General features: G+C 43.2%; 1 protein-coding gene across 1 annotated transcript in view; it reads right to left on the bottom strand.

Moving 5' to 3' along the window:
- The window catches only part of gorab (golgin, rab6-interacting), a 43,145-nt gene extending 25,294 nt beyond the window's left edge, over positions 1–17,851 (bottom strand). The window contains exon 1 of the mRNA XM_078218357.1: positions 17,656–17,851. Within this exon, the coding sequence (XP_078074483.1) occupies positions 17,656–17,713 (58 nt within the window). The 5' untranslated portion in view covers positions 17,714–17,851. The remainder of the gene's footprint in view (positions 1–17,655) is intronic.
- Positions 17,852–21,800: the final 3,949 nt, after the last annotated feature.

The raw sequence follows: 21,800 nt of genomic DNA, 5'->3' as shown, positions 1-21,800 counted from the left end.
CACAGGATAATTAACCATGGCATTGCACATACGTATGCAGAAAATTAGGTTAGAGAACAGGATATTAGCAGACCAGAGACATAATTTAGAACCCATTTTAAAGTGATATATTCTGTCGTTATTTTATGCTTCCATTGTAAATTTCTCTGTCCGCATTTATAATGTAAACATATTATTTGTCTTCCTAGTGGAGATGCTGTTTCAATTATGTGGACATAGTAATTTGCAATGGCATTGAATAGACAGGAAGTGTACAGACACATAATTAATCTTTCAGTTCATTTCCCAGAATAGACGGCATGGTGGTACATTGGTTAGCACTGCTGCCTCACAGTGCCAGAGACCCAGCCTCAGGTGACTGTCTATGTGGAGTTTGCACGTTCTCCCAGTGTCTCTGTTCTTGTTTGTCTTCATTACAAAGTATGTACGCTTTGAAAGTGGCTGGGAAGCATTTGGAATAATTCAAAGTTAATTTGTGTTTCTCTCAATTGTTTGTTTCTTTCATTTTCTCCCACTCTCCTGACATTTTCAGATGAGAGTCAGTGATTATGGCATTGAAATAAGCCACTAGCAGCTGCAGACAGCATCGTTCAAATGTGAGAAAGTGTGGGAAGAAAGCAACCCTCAGCAGCTCCTTTCCCATTATCTCCTTCAATTATTCATGCTTCCTTTACCTGCACCACTGCCATATCCCATCTAGTGAGAGCAAGTGTGAGGCAGTTCACAGAAATCACAGAATCACAGAAACCCTACAGTGCAGAAGGAGGCCATTCGGCCCATCGAGTCTGCACCGACCACAATCCCACCCAGGCCCTACCCCCACATATTTACCCGCTAATCCCTCTAACCTACACATCTTAGGATTCTAAGGGACAATTTTTAACCTAGCCAATCAACCTAACCCGCACATCTTTGGACTGTGGGAGGAAACCGGAGCACCCGGAGGAAACCCACGCAGACACGAGGAGAATGTGCAAACTCCACACAGACAGTGACCCGAGCCGAGAATCGAACCCAGGACCCTGGAACTGTGAAGCAACAGTGCTAACCACTGTGCTACCGTGATAATATATAAAGCCCGGCAAAAAACTCAAGCCGAATCTCTGTGCTGTAATTACAATGCAATAGCACTCCTTCACTTCAAACCCTACCCTTAGCACTTCCCATTTCAAACCACCTGATCAACATTCCTATTCCATCACACTCTCTTTCTCTCCTGTCATTCACTTCACTCTTTATTTCCATTTCTTTCCCCCAAGGGGCAGATGGCAAGAGGCTAGACGTGTCTTTCCCAAACATTTTCCAACTATCTACCTTGCTATGTAATTCCCCCAAAGATGCTTTCAAAATTCAACTTGAGGAATGAAATTGCCAACCCTCCTTTTCCACTATTATCCCTTCCACTCAACTGTTTGTTTCATAGCTATGCAAACTTACAATCTGTCTCAGAGTTGTAAGCAACAAGGATGGATCTTTCTTACTGTCATCAAAACAATGTAATTAGGTGACCTGAAATAAAATGTTTATAAAACCTTAAAATGTTACAATTCCCTTAAAACCGATCAACATTTCCACCATGAGCACATGCCCCAGCATCTAGTCAATACAATTTGCAGTGAATTTTCACTAAACGGAACATTACTAGACCATTTGTTTGTATCCCTCCATTCCCAGACTGCTCATGTGACTATCCAGGTAAGTCTTAAACGATGCCAGCGTGTCTGCCTCCACCACCCTACTTGGCAGCGCATTCCAGGCTCCCACCACTCTCTGTGTAAAAAACATCCCTCTGATATCTGAGTTATACCTCGCCCCTCTCACCTTGAGCCCGTGACCCCTCGTGATCATCACCTCCAACCTGGGAAAAAGCTTCCCACTGTTCACCCTATCTATACCCTTCATAATTTTGTACACCTCTATTAGGTCTCCCCTCATTCTCCGTCTTTCCAGGGAGAACAAGCCCAGTTTACTCAATCTGTCCTCGTAGCTAAGACCCTCCATACCAGGCAACATCCTGGTAAACTTTCTCTGCACTCTCTCTAAAGTCTCCACGTCCTTCTGGTAGTGCGGCGACCAGAACTGGACGCAGTACTCCAAATGTGGCCTAACCAGCGTTCTATACAGCTGCAACATCAGACTCCAGCTTTTATACTCGATACCCCATCCTATAAAGGCAAGCATACCATATGCCTTCTTCACCACCTTCTCCACCTGTGCTTCCACCTTCAAGGATTTGTGGACTTGCACACCTAGGTCCCTCTGTGTTTCTATACTCTTGATGGCTCTGCCATTTATTGTATAACTCCCCCCTAAATTAGTTCTTCCACAATGCATCACTTTGTATTTATCTGGATTAAATTCCATCTGCCATTTCTCCACCCAATTTTCCAGCCTATCTATATCCTGCTGTATTGTCCGACAATGTTCATCACTATCCGCAAGTCGAGCCATCTTCGCGTCATCCGCAAACTTGCTGATAACACCAGTTACACCTTCTTCCAAATCATTTATATATATCACAAATAGCAGAGGTCCCAGTACAGAGCCCTGCGGAACACCACTGGTCACAGACCTCCTGCCGGAAAAAGACCCTTCGACTGTTACCCTCTGTCTCCTGTAGCCAAGCCAGTTTTCTACCCATCTAGTCACCTCTCCTTGTATCCCATGAGCCTTAACCTTCTTAACCAACCTGCCATGAGGGACTTTGTCAAATGCCTTACTGAAATCCATATAGACGACATCCACGGCCCTTCCTTCGTCAACCGTTTTTGTCACTTCCTCAAAAAACTCCACCAAATTTGTACGGCACAACCTCCCTCTTACAAAACCAGGCTGTCTGTCACTAATGAGATTGTTCCGTTCTAAATGCACATACATCCTGTCTCTAAGAATCCTCTCCAACAACTTCCCTACCACGGACGTCAAGCTCACTGACCTATAATTACCCGGGTTATCCCTGCTACCCTTCTTAAATAACGGTACCACATTCGCTATCCTCCAATCCTCAGGGACCTTACCTGTGTCCAAAGAAGAGACAAAGATTTCCGTCAGAGGCCCAGCAATTACATCTCTTGTCTTCCTGAGCAGTCTAGGATAGATGCCATCAGGCCCTGGGGATTTGTCAGTTTTAATGTTACCTAAAAAACCTAACATTTCCTCCCTTGTAATGGAGATTCTCTCTAACGGGTCAACACCTCCCTCTGAGACACTCCCAGTCAACAAGTCCCTCTCCTTTGTGAATACCGACGCAAAGTATTCATTTAGGATCTCCCCTATTCCCTTGGGTTCTCAGCATAATTCCCCTCCTTTGTCCCCGAGAGGTCCGACTTTTTCCCTGACAACTCTTTTGTTCCTAACATATGAATAAAATGCCTTCGGATTCTCCTTAATCCTGTCTGCCAAGAACATTTTGTGACCTCTTTTTGCCCTTCTAACTCCCAGTTTGAGTTCTTTCCTACTCTCTCTGTAATCCTCCAGAGCTGCATCTGTTTTCAGTTGCCTGGACCTAACGTACGCCTCTCTTTTCTTTTTGATCAGATCCTCAATTTCCCTGGTTATCCACGGCTCTCGAATCCTACCTTTCCTATCCTTCCTTTTTACAGGCACATGCCTGTCGTGCAGCCTTATCAACTGTTCCTTAAAAGACTCCCACATGCCAGACGTGGACTTACTCCCCGAACAGTCTCTCCCAATCAACGGCCACCAATTCCTGCCTAATCCGGCTATAGTTAGCCTTCCCCCAATTTAGCACCCTACCCTTAGGACAACACTCGTCCTTGTCCATTACTATCCTAAAGTTAACAGAGTTGTGGTCACTATTTGCCACATGTTTCCCTACCGAAACTTTGACGACCTGACCGGGCTCATTTCCCAGACCTAGATCCAGTATAGCCCCCTCTCTAGTTGGGCTATCTACATACGGTTCCAAAGAACCTTCCAGTACGCATTTTACAAATTCCTCCCCGTCCAGACCCCCAGCCCTAAGCATTTTCCAGTCTATACCAGGGAAATTGAAGTCTCCCACTATAACAACCCTATTTTTTCTGTACATATCCAGAATTTCCTGACATATCCATTCCTCCACTTCCCGTGGGCTGTTGGGTGGCCTGTAGTATACCCTCAGCATAGTGATTGCACCTTTCCTGTTTGAGCTCCACCCACAGCGACTCATTACATGACCCCTCTAAATTGTCCACCCTCTGCACCGCTGTAATATGCTCCCTAACTAATATCGCTACTCCTCCACCTTTTTTAGCCCCTCCTCTGTCTCACCTAAAACACTGATACCCCGGAATATTCAGCTGCCAGTCCTGTCCTTTTAACCATGTCTCCGTCACCGCAACCACATCCAAATTCTGCGTAAGCATTAAGGCCCTAAGTTCGTCTGTCTTAACCGTTACGCTCCTCGCATTGAAGCAGATGCACTCCAGACCTCCAGGCCCACTCAGGTCATCCTGCTCCAGAATGCTCTTCTTCTGATCTAGCCTTGTCCTGGCCCCCAGCTCGACCCCAGCCTCAGTACTTACTGACCTACTCTTTTGATCCCCACCCCCCTGCCACACTAGTTTAAACCCTGCCAAAACACTCTAGCAAAACTCCCAGCCAGGATATTTGTGCCCTTCCAGTTAAGGTGTAACCCATCCTTTCCGTACAGGTGCCATTCTCTCTTGAAGACTTCCCAATGATCTATGAATTTGAAACCCTCCCTCGTGCACCAGTCCTTTAGCCACGTGTTCAATTGTAGAATCTCCCTGTTCCTGGCCTCACTAGCACTAGGCACCGGGAGCTGTCCAGAGATTGCTACCCTAGAGGCCTTATTTTTAGCCTAGCACCCATCTCCCTGAATTGCTTTCGTATGACCCCCCTGCTCTTTTGACCTACGTCATTTTCACCAATGTGTACAATTACATCTGTTTGATTCCCTTCCCTTTTTAATATGCTTTCTACCCTCTCTGAGACATCCAGTACCCCGGCACCAGGGAGGGATTAAAAACCCAGAAGTTGTAGGAGCAAAAACTGAATTCAGGGGTTCAGCAGTTTTCAAAGCCTGCAAATGAATGCATCAGAATATTAGTAGAAAGGTCTAAATGGAAAACGTCTGCAGAAAGCTGCAGCACACAGGGATTTGGGGGTCTTTGCACACAAATTACAAAATCCTAGCATGCAAGTTCAACAGGTATTTGGACAGGCAAACAGAATGTTGGCCTTTATTTCAAAAGGAATGGAGTATAAAAATAGGGAAGTCTTGCTAAAACTATACAAAGCACTTGTTAGACCACACCTGGAATACTATGAACAATTCTGGTCCCCTTATCCAAGGAAAGAAGGTTCACTACATTGGTCCTAGGCGTGGACGGATTTTCTTATGATGAGAGGTAGGGTAGGTTGGGCCTGTGCTCATTGGAGTTCAGAAGAATGTGAGGTGACCTTATTGAAACATATAGGATTCTCAGGGGGTTTGATAGGGTAGAGGCTGAAAGGTCTTGTGGGAGTGTCCAGGACCAGCAGGCATAATCTCAGAGTAAGGGGTTGCCCATTTAAGACAGGGATGAGGGAGAATTTCTTCACTCAGATGGTAGTGAATCTGTGGAATTCTTTACTGCAGAGGCTGGGTTGTTAAGCATGTTTAATGCTGAGATAGACAGATTTTTAATCAGTGAAGGAATCAAGGATTTTGGGAATAAGACAGGCTGCAGAGGGCTAGGTTCAGTATCTTCATGGATGAGATGGACAGATTTTTAATCAGTAAGGGAATCAAGGATTTTGAGAACAAAGTGGAGTTGAGGATTATCACATCAGATCAGTCATGATATCGTTGTATGGTGGATTGAGTGGCCTACTTCAGCTCCTATCTCTTATGGTCAACTTTGATTCTCCCTCTACACAAATGCTGTGTTTTTCTAGCATTTTATGTTTGTATTTCAAATTTCTAGCATCCATTTCTGCTTCTCTATTAGTTGAATGCACCTTTATTACAATAGAAAAGAGTGTCAGAAAAAGTGTGCAAGCTAATGTCGTGGAACTCAAAAGAGCCAAGGAGCAGTGTCTATGATAGAACGGAACCAAGGCAGCAAAAATTGCATGAACTAAAATAGTTTAGTTAGAATTCAACGTTTTGTCCCTCCTGATTCCAGCAGAGTTGCTTGAACTGAATAAGAGATAATAATGGCAAAATAAATTTGACAAAAATACACACACAACTTTCTAAGTGGTCTGCAATTAGTAAGAAAAGCATTTTCCAACCAATTTACAGTAAAGATATATGACCAGCACTGATTCAATATGCAATGCAGAAAGAGAGACCAGAAACTGCAACATTGGAAACCTGAATTAAAAACAGAAAATACACAAGTCTATCAGCATCTAAGAGGAGATTTATGCCCAAAACATTAACCTTCATCAAGAAGCTGGAAAACATCCAAGTCCTTTTTATGGGATTGAATGGAACAAGCATTTTCTCTTTTTAGTTAGTTAATTCAATTCTCAATGATGTTATAAATATCATGACTCCCCTTAAACTGATTTTAACTCTGTCCAACTTTATGGACTTTCAGGAAAAGTAGCAGCAACTTTTGTTTTCCTATCACTTCCAACTTAAATGCAAAAATATCATAAACTAAAATACATGGGTACCTCATTCATGATTTGCAACTGAAGCAGGTTTTAAGTATTTTCCAGACGAGTGGCGCCTTTGAGCAATATTCTTCATTTGGACAGTTTTTAAAAATTATTTTAAAACACATTTAACAAAAAATGTTTGCACGAATGCAATATAGATGCAAAGTGGTTGGCACCATTTAGGTTTCTAGATTTTGCTGAACCAACCAATTTTGTAATATTTATTATACAGTGGAGCCATGATGTCGCTAAGAACTCAAGAATTACATAAATTGTGGTCCAGGTAGGAGCATCGAGACAGACAGACTGGCACCCATTTTTTTCACAATCTGATGCTAATTTTTCATCATGCAGCAATAGACCTTTTTGGGAAAAAAAACACAGTAAATCTACAAATACAGATTTGTACTATGAACTATTAACCCATACTACACCATAAGCATGTGAATGCTTCCGTGGGTGACAGTTCCTTGGATAATGAAGTACTCTCCCTAGTACTTCTGGCCAAACAAGCAAAATCTGTAATGCTGTAGTCACTGGCTGAAAAGAATGCTTTCATACTATTTTACAGAGTCTGAGGCCAGTTTTCTGTATGGTGGCTCTGTTTCCAAGATGCATTAACTGTTATGGAACTACAGTAAACCTCAGTCAATGGCAAATATGGCAGGTGGCACCTATGCATTTTAGTTGACGTTGACCACAGCAACTATGTATCTATGTTCAAAATTGATCACAAAATGAAAGCTAACATTTGAATGCACTGAGGGAATGCTGCTACACTGATAGTGTACCTCAGAAGAAACATTGAACTGATGGCAGCTGCATGTACCAAACGTTCAGATGGGCATTAAAGGTCTCACTGTTTCTGAAGTTTATTTATTAGAGTCACAAGTAGGCTTACATTAACACTATAATGAAGTTAGTGAAAATCCCCTAGTCGCCACACTCCAGTGTCTGTTCGGGTGCACGGAGGGAGAATTTAGCATGGCCAATGCACCTAACCAGCACGTCTTTGGGACCGTGGGAGGAAACCGAAGCACCCGGAGGAAACCCATGCAGACATGGGGAGAACGTCCAGACTCCGCACAGATAGTGACCCAAGCCAGGAATTGAACCCAAGTCCTGGTGCTATGTGGCAGCAGTATTAACCACTGTGCCACCATGCCACCCAGAGTACTATTCAATGGACAACTTTTTCAGGTGTCCCCTTCAATGAGCAATAACAAAAAAAGATTAACTAGACATTTTGCCAATTCATTTACCTATATAGGTTACAATATTTTAAAGACAATTTACTGTGTGATGTGCTTTGATGCACAATGGCACAGTGGTTATCACTGCATCCTCAATGTCAGGAACCCGAGTTCAATTCTGGCCTTGGGTGACTGTGTGGAGTTTGCACTTTCTCCCCTTGTCTGCATGGGTTTCCTCCGGGTGCTCTGGTTTTCTCCCAAATCCAAAGATATGCAGGTTAGGTGGATTGGCCATGCTAAATTGCCCCTTAGTCTCCAAAGATGTGTAGGGTAGGGGGATTAGCAGAGTAAATACGTGGGGTTATGGGGATAGGGCCTGGGTATGATGCTCTGGAGAGTTGGTGCAGACTCAATGGGCCAAATGGCCTCCTTCAGCACTGTAGGGATTTTCTGATTCTATGAGACGTATTAATGTGACAAAGTAAAGTACTACATAAATGTAAGCATTTTAATTATTGCAATAGTCTTATCATTTTGAAGGGGCTGGAAAATCAATTTTCCTTCTTAATAGTCAACCCATACTGACCGGACCTGTTTGCATCAAGACATTTTATTTTAATTAATTGTTAATTCCAATAAATCAGTTTTACAAAATACTTGGTAATACTTTAGCTTAACCAGTGTTACTTCATTAAGCACTGTATAAAAATGCTAACAAAATGACAAAGTTAAAATGTTAGTAATTAAAGTTTTTGAAATTCAAACTTTCACATCACAAGAACACAAGGCACAGGAGTCAACCATTCAGCTCCTCAAGCCTGCTCTTTTATTCAACTCGACACTGGCTGATCTGTACCCCAACTTCTTTCACCTGCTTTTCCATATAAACACTTTTTCCAAGTAACTATTCTATCAATTAAAAAAAATATTTTAAACACACTAGTCACAATGTGGTTGCTGATAAAACCAATCTTGCACAAACTCCTGCTTTTTGTTGCAAAGAGCACATTTCAAAAGCATTTTCCCTTTATATTGATCCTCTAGCATCTAATGTGTTTAGTCAGAAAATTGTAAATAATTTTTAGCATTCCTCCATCTCTCTCCCTGGCAACTAAAGTTGAATCATGTTGTTCACAACCGTGGTGTCTTACTTGACCCCAAGAACAGCTAACTACCACATATTCACACCATCACTAATAACATCTACTTCCACCTCTCTAACACTGCTTGCCTCAGCTTATCTGCTGCTGAAATCCTCATCCATGCTTGTTACCTCAAGACTTGACTATTCCAACACATGCCCGGCCACCCTCCCATGTTCCACCCCCCTGCAAACTTGAGGTAATTCAGAATTCTGCTGCCAGTGCACCCAGTCCCACTCACCTATCTTTCCTGTGCTCACTGACCTACACTGATACTTGATTGATCAACAACACTATTTTAAAATTCTCATCCTTGCTTTCAGACGCTGGTGGCCTTGATCCACCCCTTCTTCTCCTCCCTCCTAGCAGCCTCCAGAGATTGCTGCATTCTACCAATTCTTGCTTCTTAATTTTAAAATCCCTGATTTTAGTTAGGCCACCATTGGAGCCGGTGCCTTCAGCAGGCAAGGTCCTAAGTTCTGGAATTCCCTTCCTAAATCTCTCTACCTTTCTTTTCTCTTTGAAGGAACTTCTCTTCGTTCATTTTGCCTAATATCTCCTAGTAGCTTGGTGTCAAATGCATTTGGGAACCCTTACAAAGTGCCTTGGGGCATCTTATGTTAAATATGCTATATGAATGCAAGCTGTTGAGTTTCAAATAAATAGCTTTATAAAATCATATACTGCACAAGTAACAAAGGCTGAATGACCATCTATGCTGAAATATCCATTTTTTTGGATAAGAATTATCGTGCAAGTGAAGGGAAGTTAAATGATGCAAATTCTTTCTTTATATTGCAAGCCTACTTAAGTCAATTAGCTCAGTGACCACTCTTGTTTTGCAGTCAGAAAGTTATGGGATAAAGCATCATTACAGCAGCACACTGTCTAGATCAGTGCTTCCAAACATTTTCCTGGTGTGACCTCCCCACCACCCCACTTCCTGTGACCCGAGGGGGAAAGTTTGGGGTGCAAGAGTTGTTGAGTGGGGTCTTCAAAAGCTGGGTGGTGGAGAAATTGAACAAAGTGGGAAGTACCAAAACTGCACATTAAAACAAAACCAATCTGTTCACAGTTGTTTGTGCAGCAGCAAAGATCTGTCTGCTAGGCTACAGCCATCATTAGTAAAAACAGAGGATTACGAAGAGTTTTGCAGTTGTGAACACTCAGACTGAGCTTCATGGCAGCCATTGTTGCCTCCGAGCCCACAACCCCAAATCCTGTCTTGTGATTCCACTGGAAGTCACGATCCCCCATTTGGGAACCCTGGTCTAGATTGATACTCCAGTAAAAGATTGATGGATTGGCTCGCAAATGAATTATTAAACTGGTGAGCACAAAAATTCAAGTGTGTGATCTGCGATTCTGGCTCGCATTCCTTCCTCAAACATAATGAGGAAATAGATTATCTGTTCATTTAATCGTGTTTTTTGACCTTCTTATGCACAAAGTTTGGTACTTTGCTTGGTTCCAAAGTAAAGCAATTTGAGATATTCCAATAACATAAAAGGACAACATAAATGCAAGCTTGCTTGCCCTTTACACTGTCGGTTTTCTAGCTTTCCTCAGTGGGATAGAAAAACTACATTCTGAATCTGTAATTGTACTTCTTCATTCTGACTTCAAAGCGAGAGGCGGTTCAAAACCAGTTGCAGCTGATTTGAAGTCAAGTATCGAAACACTCAGGCTGGATCACTCTTCACGTTTCAGTCACTCAGACAAGACATTACAAATAAACATTTTTTCTTCTTCCTGCTCAACTCAATGTTAAACAAATCCACAGCACTGGGAGCATGCTCTCCTGCTGAATAGTATCCAATATTCCATCTCAACTTACACCAGTAAAAAATATTTCCAGGTCACTCTCTTGTAGAACTTTGTCACATGCACGAGAGATGCTTTTCTTGTTTTTATAAGTAACCACAGTTCAAAAGTAATCCATTAGTCATTAAGCATTTTGCAGTGTCTCGTGTGCTAAGATCTGCATTAGAGCTAGATGATTATTGGTTCAAACCCTAGTGCAGAATTTGACTACATTATCTTGGCTGACATTTCAGTATTAAGGAAGAATTGTATAGTTAGCGGCTTCATCTTTTGGAAATGATGTTAAATCATGTCTGTCCTCTTTTTTAAGATTTGTTCTTTAGATATGAGTAACTGACAATACAGTATTTCTTTATGAACAGTGACTACACTTCAAAGTACTTCATTGGCTGTAAAGAGCTTTGGGACATCCTGCAGACAGGAAGGTCACTCAACAAATGGGAAGTCTAAGTTGTTTTTTACCACCTATTTTTATGGCATCAGGCGTTAATTTTCATTCCAAGTAGGTCAGCAGTGGCAGGTACTTCAGGTACCTTGAAGGACATGAGTGAACAGGTTGAGTTTTTACAACTTTCCTAATCATTTGAGGTAACACCTTAAAAATCATCAGATTGAATGTATTCAAATTACAATGATTTCCAATAGGCCATCATACTCATGGATGAGAACTGTCTCAATGTGTTATTCAAAGGTGAACAAGTGAATTCTAGCCTTGGTAAATCTACACTAAAACATTTAACTTATTAATCTCACTGCTCTTTGTGAAAATTTGCAAATTGCCATGCCCTGTTTAAGTGCATCACAAATGACCACACCTCAAAACTTAAAGATTTTTCCTCATGTCGCCATTGCTCCCTTTGCCATTTACCTTAAATCTGTGTCCTCTGGTCCTCAATGCTTCAAGAAGATTGCGCACATAGACTTGCTTATCTCATTGCTTCTACCAGTGGAAACATTTTCTCTTTATCTACTCTGTCCAGACCACTCAATTTTAAATACCTTTATCAGATCTCCTCTCAATCTTCTTTTCCAACTTCTCCAATTTTTCTACTTAATTGAAGTTTCTCATTCCTAGAACCAATTTTCATGAATCTTTCAGCACCTTATCTAATGCCGTCACATTCTTTCTAAAGTGTGGTGTGTCAAAGTACCAGATCGGAACCCCGAGGTATGTCATGAAGCCCGGCTAGACCACAACCGCTTTTCTATTTTGGCATAAGTGTGAGGATGAGGAGTTTTACTCCAGGTGTGATTCTATTGACATACTAGGAAGCTTTCATCAAAGCAAACTTTATTTAACAATACAGTTTAACTCTAACAAATTAATTAGCTTAACTTTTACCAATTGAAATACTTAAAACATGACAAGAAAATAGTGTTACAGTCATAGCTAGGCTGTAGATCAACTTAATACAAGGTAGGTGATCTTGCTCTACACCCTAGCTATTACTGTAATACTATATCCTGCATCCTGTCCTTTCCTTCTCTCCTATGTACTTAATGAATTGTATGCTTTGCCTGTACAGCAAGCAAGAAGCATTACTTTTCACTGCATATCAATACATGTGACATTAATAAATCAGATCAAATATCAGTCAATCACCTTAGTGAATGGTGGAGTAGGTTTGAGGGGACAAATGGTTCATTCATGCTCCTAATTCTTGAGTGCATGTCCTTTCAAAAGACATTTGATAAAGTGCTGCACAACAAATTTGTGAGCGAGTTCATGGAATAAGAGGGATAGTTGCAACATGGCCTCAATGCCACTTTTCTATTTGCCATCCCCATAATCCTGACTCCCTTGCCAATTAAAAGTCTATCTTAGTGTTGAATATATCTAATGACCCAACCTCCACTGCTCTCTAAGGAAGAGAATTCTACAGACCAACAACCTTCAAGAGAACATAAATTCTCCTCATCAGAGTCTTAAATGGGAAACCTTTAAACTGTCTCCCTTGTTCTAGGCACCTCCCCAAGGCGAAAATTGCTCTCAGCATCCACCCTGTGAGGTTTCTCAAGATTCTTTGGTTTTATATGTTTCAATAAGATCATCGCTCATTCTTCTAAACTCTAATGGGTACAATGGTTGGACTCTAGGAAGTACAGAGGATCAGAGGGACCTTGACGTGCATGTCCAGAGACCTCTAATGACAGCAGAACAGATAGAGGAGGTGGTTAGGAAGGCATATGGGATTCTTGCCTTTATTAACCGAGACATTGAATGTAAGAGCAGGGAGGTTATGATGGAAATGCATTAAACACTGGCTAAGCCACAGCTGGAGTACTATGTGCAGTTCTGGTCACCATACTGTAGGAAGTGATTGTACTAGAGAAGGTGCAGAGGGGATTCACCAGGGTGTTGCCTGTGCTGGAGTGTTTCAGCTATCAAGAGAGACTGGATAGGCTGGGCTGTTTTCCTTGATGTGGAGATGCCGGCATTGGACTGGGGTAAACACAGTAAGAAGTCTCACAACACCAGGTTAAAGTCCAAAAGGTTTATTTGGTAGCAAAAGCCACTAGCTTTCGGAGCGCTGCTCCTTCAACAAGTGGGAGTTCTGTTCACAAACAGGGCATATAAAGACACAAACTCAATTTACAAAATAATGATTGGAATGCGAGTCTTTACAGGTAATCAAGTCATAAAGGTACAGACAATGTGAGTGGAGAGAGCGTTAAGCACAGGTTAAAGAGATGTGTATTGTCTCCAGACAGGACAGTTAGTGAGATTTTGCAAGCCCAGGCAAGTTGTGGGGGTTACAGATAGTGTGACATGAACCCAAGATCCCGGTTGAGGCCGTCCTCATGTGTGCGGAACTTGGCTATCAATCTCTGCTCAGCGACTCTGCGTTGTCGTGTGTCGTGAAGGCCACCTTGGAGAACGCTTACCCGAAGATCAGAGGCCAAATCCCCGTGACCACTGAAGTGTTCCCCAACAGGAAGAGAACACTCTTGCCTGGTGATTGTCGAGCGGTGTTCATTCATCCGTTGTTGTAGCGTCTGCATGGTCTCCCCAATGTACCATGCCTCGGGACATCCTTTCTTGCAGCGTATCTGGTAGACAACGTTGGCCGACTTGCAAGAGTATGTACCGTGTACCTGGTGGATGGTGTTCTCACATGAGATGATGGCATCCGTGTTGATGATCCGGCAAGTCTTGCAGAGGTTGCTGTGGCAGGGTTGTGTGGTGTTGTGGTCACTGTTCTCCTGAAGGCTGGGTAGTTTGCTGCGGACAATGGTCTGTTTGAGGTTGTGTGGTTGCTTGAAGGCAAGAAGTGGGGGTGTGGGGATGGCCATGGCGAGATGTTCATCTTCATCAATGACATGTTGAAGGCTCCGGAGAAGATGTCGTAGCTTTTCCGCTCCAGGGAAGTACTGGACGACGAAGGGTACTCTGTCCGCCGTGTCCCGTGTTTGTCTTCTGAGAAGGTCGGTGCGGTTTTTCGCTGTGGCACGTCGGAACTGTCGATCAATGAGTCGAGCGCCATATCCTGTTCTTATGAGGTCTTCTTATCCGCACACGAGGACGGCCTCAACCGGGATCTTGGGTTCACGTCACACTATCTGTAACCCCCACGGCTTGCAAAATCTCACTAACTGTCCTGTCTGGAGACAATACACATCTCTTTGACCTGTGCTTAACACTCTCTCCACTCACATTGTCTGTACCTTTAAGACTTGATGACCTGTAAAGACTCGCATTCCAACCATTATTTTGTAAATTGAGTTTGTGTCTTTATATGCCCTGTTTGTGAACAGAACTCCCACTTACCTGACGAAGGAGCAGCGCTCCGAAAGCTAGTGGCTTTTGCTACCAAATAAACCTGTTGGACTTTAACCTGGTGTTGTGAGACTTCTTACTCTGTTTTCCTTGGAGCAGAGAAGCCTGAGGAGGGACCTGATTGTGATGTAGAAAATCATGAGCAGCATAGATAGGGTGGTTGAAAAGAACCTTTCCCCTTAGCAGAGGGGTCAATAACCAAGGGGCATAGATTTAAGGTAAGGGACAAGAGGTTTAGAGATGTGAGGAAAAGCTTTTTCACCCAGAGGGGGGTGGGAATCTGGAACACACTGCCTGAGAGGGTGGTAGAGGTGGGAACCCTCACAACATTTATGTAGTATTTGGATGAGCATTTGAAATGCCATAGCACACAAGACTATGGGCCACGTGCTTGAAAATGGGATTAAAATATTTAGATACTTGATGGCTGGCACAGACATGATGGGCCAAGGGCCTCTTTCTGTACTATAAAACTCTATGACTCCAAAACCTTTCCTCATAAAGGTAACTGCTTCTCATCATAATCAATTGAATGAACCTACTCTGAAAAGCTGTGTATATGCTAAGTAAGGAGATGAGGAGGAATTTCTTCTTTCAGAGGGTAGTGAATCTGTGGAATTCTTTACTGCAGAGGGTTGTAAAGGCTGGATCGTTAGGTATGTTCAAGGCTGAAATAGATAGATTTTTAATCAATAAGGAATCAAGGGTTATGGGGTAAGGCAGAAAAGTGGAGCTGTGGATTAACATTTCAGATCAGTCATAATCTCATTGAGTTGCACAGCAAACTCAATGCTCTGCTCCAACATCTTATGGAGACCAAAAGAGTACTCAGCGCTCCAGATGCTATCTCACCAAGAACTTGTAAACTTCAGCAACATTCCCACACTTTTATATTTAATTCCCCTTGTAATAAACACCAAATGCCATTTGTCTTCCTTATCGCTTGCTGTACCTCCATACTAACCTTTTGTGATTCATGTACCAGCACACCAAGATCCCTCTGTACCTATTGGGTGGTAGTCTCACACCATTTAAATATACGCTGCATTGCTATTTTTCTTGTCAAAATGGACAAGTTCATATTTTCCCACATTATTCAAAGGTCGCCATTTGCCACCTAACAAGTTTCTTAACTAGGTCTTTAGTTCTGCAAACTTTAATTTAGCCTAATGGAGGAACCTTTATTGAATGCCTTCTTATAGTCCATATAGGTAACATTCACAGACATTCCCCATGTCTATTAATTCAGTTACTTGCTCAAAAAAATCAGTTAGCTACCTTTTGGGTGTTAACTCCCATTTACAAACCCATATTGGCACTTTTTAATCAGTTCAAATTTCTCCACGTGCTCAGTCGCTCTGCCCTTTAACTATAGATTGCAATAACTCCCTCACAACAGAAGCTAGACAACAGATCTAAATTTGTGGTTTCTCTCTCTCATCTTTCTTAAACAATGCAGTTACATTTGAAACTTTGCAATCCATAGGAACAATTCCAGAATTTGGGAGGTTTAGAAGAATATGGCTAAAGCATCTGCAATTTTCTCATCTACTTCCTTTAAAACCCTGTGGTAGAAACCTTCAGGTCATGGGAATTTGCCAGTCTTGCATGCCATTTTTTTCTAATAATGTTTCCTCTGTTTACTTCAGTGAGCTCCAATTTTTAATTCTTTATTAATTTCTCCAAAATGGTAAGTATAATTTCCTCTTCCTTTATTGTGAATAATTATTCAACATAGAATCCCTGCAGTGCAGGAGGCCATTCGAGTCTGCACCCAGAACAATCCCACCTAGGCTCTATCTCTGTAGCCCCACAAATTTACCTCGCTAATCCCTCTAACCTACACATCCCAGGACACTAAGGGGCACGCACATCTTTGAAAACGTCTGCCATTTCCCTATTTTCATTTGTAATATTACTGCATCTATTTTTAAAGGACTCACATCACCCATTTTCTCACTACCAAAACCGTTAGACAGCTACATAGGTAAGATGGGTATAGAGGGATATGGGCCAAATGCAGACAATTGGGACCAGCTTCAGGGTTTTTAAAAAAAAAAGGGCAGCATGGACAACTTGGGCCGAAGGGCCTATTTCCATGCAGTAAACCTCTATGACCCCATGCACCCCAGACATACTCTCTTCCTTTTTCCGTCGGAAAAAAATACAAAAGTCTGAGAACACATACTGATGTGCGATTGATTCACACGGGAGGCTAGGACGTACCCGGGAATAAAGGCTTTTATTCACAACAAGATTGGAGCACACTACTTAACAATACTATCCCAGACTAAGGGCTACTAGGAAGTAGCAGTGACCTTTATACTCCTGTAAGAAGGCAGAGCCGAATGGAGTGTACCACATAAACAATGATAACAGGTAGAACACCCAAACCCTAACCCCAACAGTAACAAGAGTAACATATGTACAAGTACCCATAGTGGTAACCATCCATGGTTCACCACACGTACCAACCGACTCAAGATGGATGCTGAAATCTGAAACAAACACAGAAAATGCTGGAAAATCTCAGCAGGTCTGACAGCATCTGTGGGGAGAGAATAGAGCCAACATTGAGTCTGGATGACCCTTCGTCAGCATGTAACAAAGGGTCTGACAGAGTCAATTAGACTCATAACATGACTCTATTCTCTCTCCACAGATGCTGTCAGACCGACTTAAGAACAGCTTGACATCAGACCTTTGAATGGACCTACCTTTTATTAAGCTGATCTTTCTTGACAACCTGTAACACTATATTCTGCACCCTCTCCTTTCCTTCACCCCTATGTACTCTATGAATGGTGTGTTTAATCCGTATAGTGTGCAAGAATACTTTTCATTGTATCCCAATATATTGACAATAATAAATCAAATACTTCAATAGCATTGCCCTCATCAAAAAAAGTGCAGCAAATTAAAGACGATTTATCCTCAACAAATCTATGATGGCTTCACTTAAATAACCCACATTTACTCAAGTGACTAATAATTTTGCCCTGAGTCATCTTTTAACAAAAGTTCCCCCATCACCTAGGTTAAAGTTAGGAATACCCTGAAACCACGGTCACTATCGAAACATCCCGACTCTTCGGGTTACCTTTCAGCTGCTTTATTCGCGTCAACTCCTCATCCGAAAATCCTGCCCAGCCAGCCATACCTCCTCGCACACAATCAGGGCAAAACCTCAAGAGGAAGCCCGGCTGCAGCAGGAAGGAGACCAGGTAACAGGACGGAGGGGGAGGGGGGCCTAACTCCAACAGCAGCCCAGAGCAATGACAAGCCAGTGCGCATGATCACACGGGACACGTGGCACTCGAATCCACTCCGCTTACGTCACGGGAGCCGCCAGGATCTCTCCACCCAGTGACGTTAATGTTCTTGGGCGGAGCTTCCTTAACGGCCAGCGACGCGTGACACCTGGCCCGGCCCAACCGTCGTGGAACGAGACGCAGTGTCGGTCTTGTTAGGCAGGTGCCTCCTCAGGTGTTGTTCACCAAGTGGATAGGGGGCGGGGGGGTGAAAATTGTCCGGAGTGCTACGTTCAAACCAGTTGGTCAAGCGTAGGGACAACACGTCGTAAGTTGATTGAGTTGGCTAAAAGTGGCCAAGTTCAAACTATTAACAGGCGAATCTAAGGCTGCGAAGTATTTCTTTGAGTGATGCAGCTCAACAATTAAAAATTTGATCAAGACAAAAATACTGCGGGTGTTGGAATCTGTCTGTCAGACCGGCTGAGATTTTCTGGCACTTTTGAATTTAAAAATTGAATTGTGTACAGGAGCTGTGACAGGGATGCTGTCAGAACATACCTTATTTTTATTAGTGTCACAAGCAGGCTTACATCAACACTGCAATGAAGTTACTGTGAAAATCCCCTAGTCCCCCAACTCTGGCGCCTGTTCAGGTATACTGAGGGAGAATTTTTTAGCATAGCCTAATGCACCTAACCAGTATGTCTTTCGGACTCTGGGAGACTGAATCAGTGGTTAGCACTGCTGCCTCACAGCGCCAGGGACCCGGGTTCCATCCTGGCCTTGGGTCACTGACTGTGCGGCATCTGAATGTTCTCCCCGAGCCTGTGTGGGTTTCCTTTGGGTACTCTGGTTTCCTCCCACAGTCCAAAGATATGCGGGCTAGGTGGATTGGCCATGTCACGGAGATTAGCAGGGTAAATATGTGGAGTTACAGGGCCTGGGTGGGATTGTTGTTGGCGCAGGCTCGATGGGCTGAATGGCCTCGTTCTGCAGTGTAGGGATTCTATGAAACCGGAGCACCTGGAGGAAACCCACAAAGACAAGGGGAGAACAAGTAGACTCCGCACAGAGAGTGACCCAAGCTAGGAATAGAACCCAGGTCTGTGGCGCTGTGAGGCAAACCTGAAGATGCATCTATGGTACCCTTTTTAGGTTAGTGTGAAGTGACTTGGGATGCATATTAATGCAAACCTTTTGATTGTATGTTTTTCAGTGTGCTTCTTATATTGGTTCATGAGCATTGACCATACTTAATTGTCCTGTGATGCAGATTGGGTGGTGGTGAACTGCCTTCTTGAATTGCTGCAGTCCATATGGTGTAAGTGCATCCACAGGTGCTGATAGGGATGGAGTTCCAGGATTTTAACCTAGTGACAGTGAAGGAATGGTGATTTGTTTCCAAGTCAGGATGGTGTGGGACTTGGAGGGGAACTTGCAGGTGTTCTTAGGTGTCTACTGCCCTTGTCCTTTTAGGTGGTAGAGATTTTGGGTTTGGAAGGTGTGATTGAAGGAAGCATTGTGAGTTGCTGCAATGCATCTGTCTTGTTGATGGTACACTGCTGTCGCTGAGCTGGTGGTGAGTTGGGTAATGATCCAAATTGGTTGCTTGTCGTAACAGGTCAACTCTGTCTTATTGAATTCCTTGAATTCTTCTGAACAATACCTTTGTTGCTGTCACTCAACTTCAGTTGTCTGAAACATTCTATTCCAGTTCCCTACTTATCTGGACTATATCTTGTTCCTTAGGAAGCTTGCATCTTTGCATCTCCCTTGTCCTGTTGAGCTTCTCCTGGCAGAGTTGAAAGCTGGTCACTCCTGAGTGATCTGTCTTCAACTGCTCTAATTCCAATTAAAAATAAAACTTAAAAAACTTATTTTAACTTTACAGGGCCCCAGTTGCTAAGCAACCACTGCTAGTTTATTTATTATTCGTGCCACAGGCCTCCAAGCACAATATAATCACAACTGGATCCAAAACCAATCCCCGCACATACAAACGTCTTTGTCCAGTATTCATCTAACTATAGGTTTTACTCATCCAAGCACAGAAACATTAAACTCAGCCCTCTTAAATCTATACCTCATTTCAAAGATCAAAGAAAATTACAGCACAGGAACAGGTCCTTCGGCCGTCCAAACCCGCACCGACCATGCTGCCCGACTTAACTAAAACCCCCTACCCTTCCAGGGACCGTATCCCTCTATTCCCATCCTATTCATGTACTTGTCAAGATGCCCCTTAAAAGTCACTACCGTATCCGCTTCCACTACCTCCCCCGGCAACGTGTTCCAGGCACCCACTACTCTCTGTAAAAAATCTGCCTCTACGTCTCCTTTAAACCTTGCCCCTCGCACCTTAAACCTGTGCCCCCTAGTAGTCGACTCTTCCACCCTGGGAAAAAGCTTCTGACTATCCACTCTGTCCAGGCCTCTCGTAATCTTGTAGACTTCTATCAGGTCACCCCTCAACCTCCGTCGTTCCAGTGAGAACAAACCAAGTTTCTCCAACCTCTCCTCATAGCTAATGCCCTCCATACCAGGCAACATCCTGGTAAATCTTTTCTGTACCCTCTCCAAAGCCTCCACATCCTTCTGGTAGTGTGGTGACCAGAATTGAACACTATATTCCAAGTGTGGCCTAACTAAGGTTCTATAAAGCTGCAACATGACTTGCCAATTTTTAAACTCAATGCCCCGGCCAATGAAGGCAAGCATGAATGCCTTCTTGACTATCTTCTCCACCTGCATTGCCACTTTCAGTGACCTGCGTACCTGTACACCCAGATCCCTTTGCCTATCAATACTCTTAAGGATTCTGCCATTTACTGTATATTTCCTATCTGTATTAGACCTTCCAAAATGCATTAACTCACATTTGTTCGGATTAAACTCCATCTGCCATCTCTCCGCCCAAGTCTCCAACTGATCTATATCCTGCTGTATCCTCTGATGGTCCTCATCGCTATCCGCAAATCCACCAATCTTTATGTCATCCCCAAACTCAGTAATCAAACCAGTTACATTTTCCTCCAAATCATTTATATATATATTACAAACAGCAAAGGTCCCAGCACTGATCCCTGAGGAACGCCACTTGTCACAGCCCTCCATTCAGAAATGCACCCTTCCACTGCTACCCTCTGTCTTCTTTGACTGAGCCAGTTTTGTATCCACCTTGCCAGCTCACCTCTGATCCCATGCGACTTCACCTGCTGCACCAGTCTGCCATGAGGGGCCTTGTCAAAGTCCTTACTGAAGTCCATGTAGACAACATCTAATGCCTTACCCTCATCAATCATCTTCGTCCCTTCCTCGAAAAACTCGATCAAGTTCGTGAGACACGACCTCCCCTTCACAAAACCATGTTGCCTCTCACTAGTACGTCCACTTATTTCCAAGTGGGAATAAATCCTGTCTTGAAGAATCCTCTCCAATAATTTCCCTACCACTGATGTAAGGCTCACCGGCCTGTAATTACTTGGATTATCCTTACTACCCTTCTTAAACAAAGGAACAACATTGGCTATTCTCCAATCCTCTGGGACCTCCCCTGTACAGTAAGAAGTCTCACAACACCAGGTGAGACTTCTTACTGTGCTTACCCCAGTCCAACGCCGGCATCTCCACATGTGAGCCAGTGAGGATACAAAGATTTCTGTCAAGGCCCCAGCAATTTCCTCCCTTGCCTCTCTCAGGCCCTGGGGACTTGTCTACCTTAATGTTCCTCAAGAACCCCAATGCCTCCTCCTCTTTGATATCAACGTGACTCAAACTAGCTACACATCCTTTCCCAGACTCATCACCCACCAAGTCCTTCTCTTTGATGAATACTGACGCAAAGTACTCATTTAATACCTTGCTCATTTCCTCTGGCTCCACGCATAGATTCCCTCCCTTGTCCTTGATTGGGCCAACCCTCTGCCTGGTTACCCTCTTGCTCTTTATATATGTATAAAAAGCCTTGGGATTCTCCTTAATCCTGCTGGCC

Source organism: Mustelus asterias, chromosome 8 (assembly GCF_964213995.1).
Source record: "Mustelus asterias chromosome 8, sMusAst1.hap1.1, whole genome shotgun sequence".
Classification (NCBI taxonomy): domain Eukaryota; kingdom Metazoa; phylum Chordata; class Chondrichthyes; order Carcharhiniformes; family Triakidae; genus Mustelus; species Mustelus asterias.
Note: the sequence above shows the minus strand (reverse complement) of the source record. Positions and strands in the feature narration are given on the sequence as shown.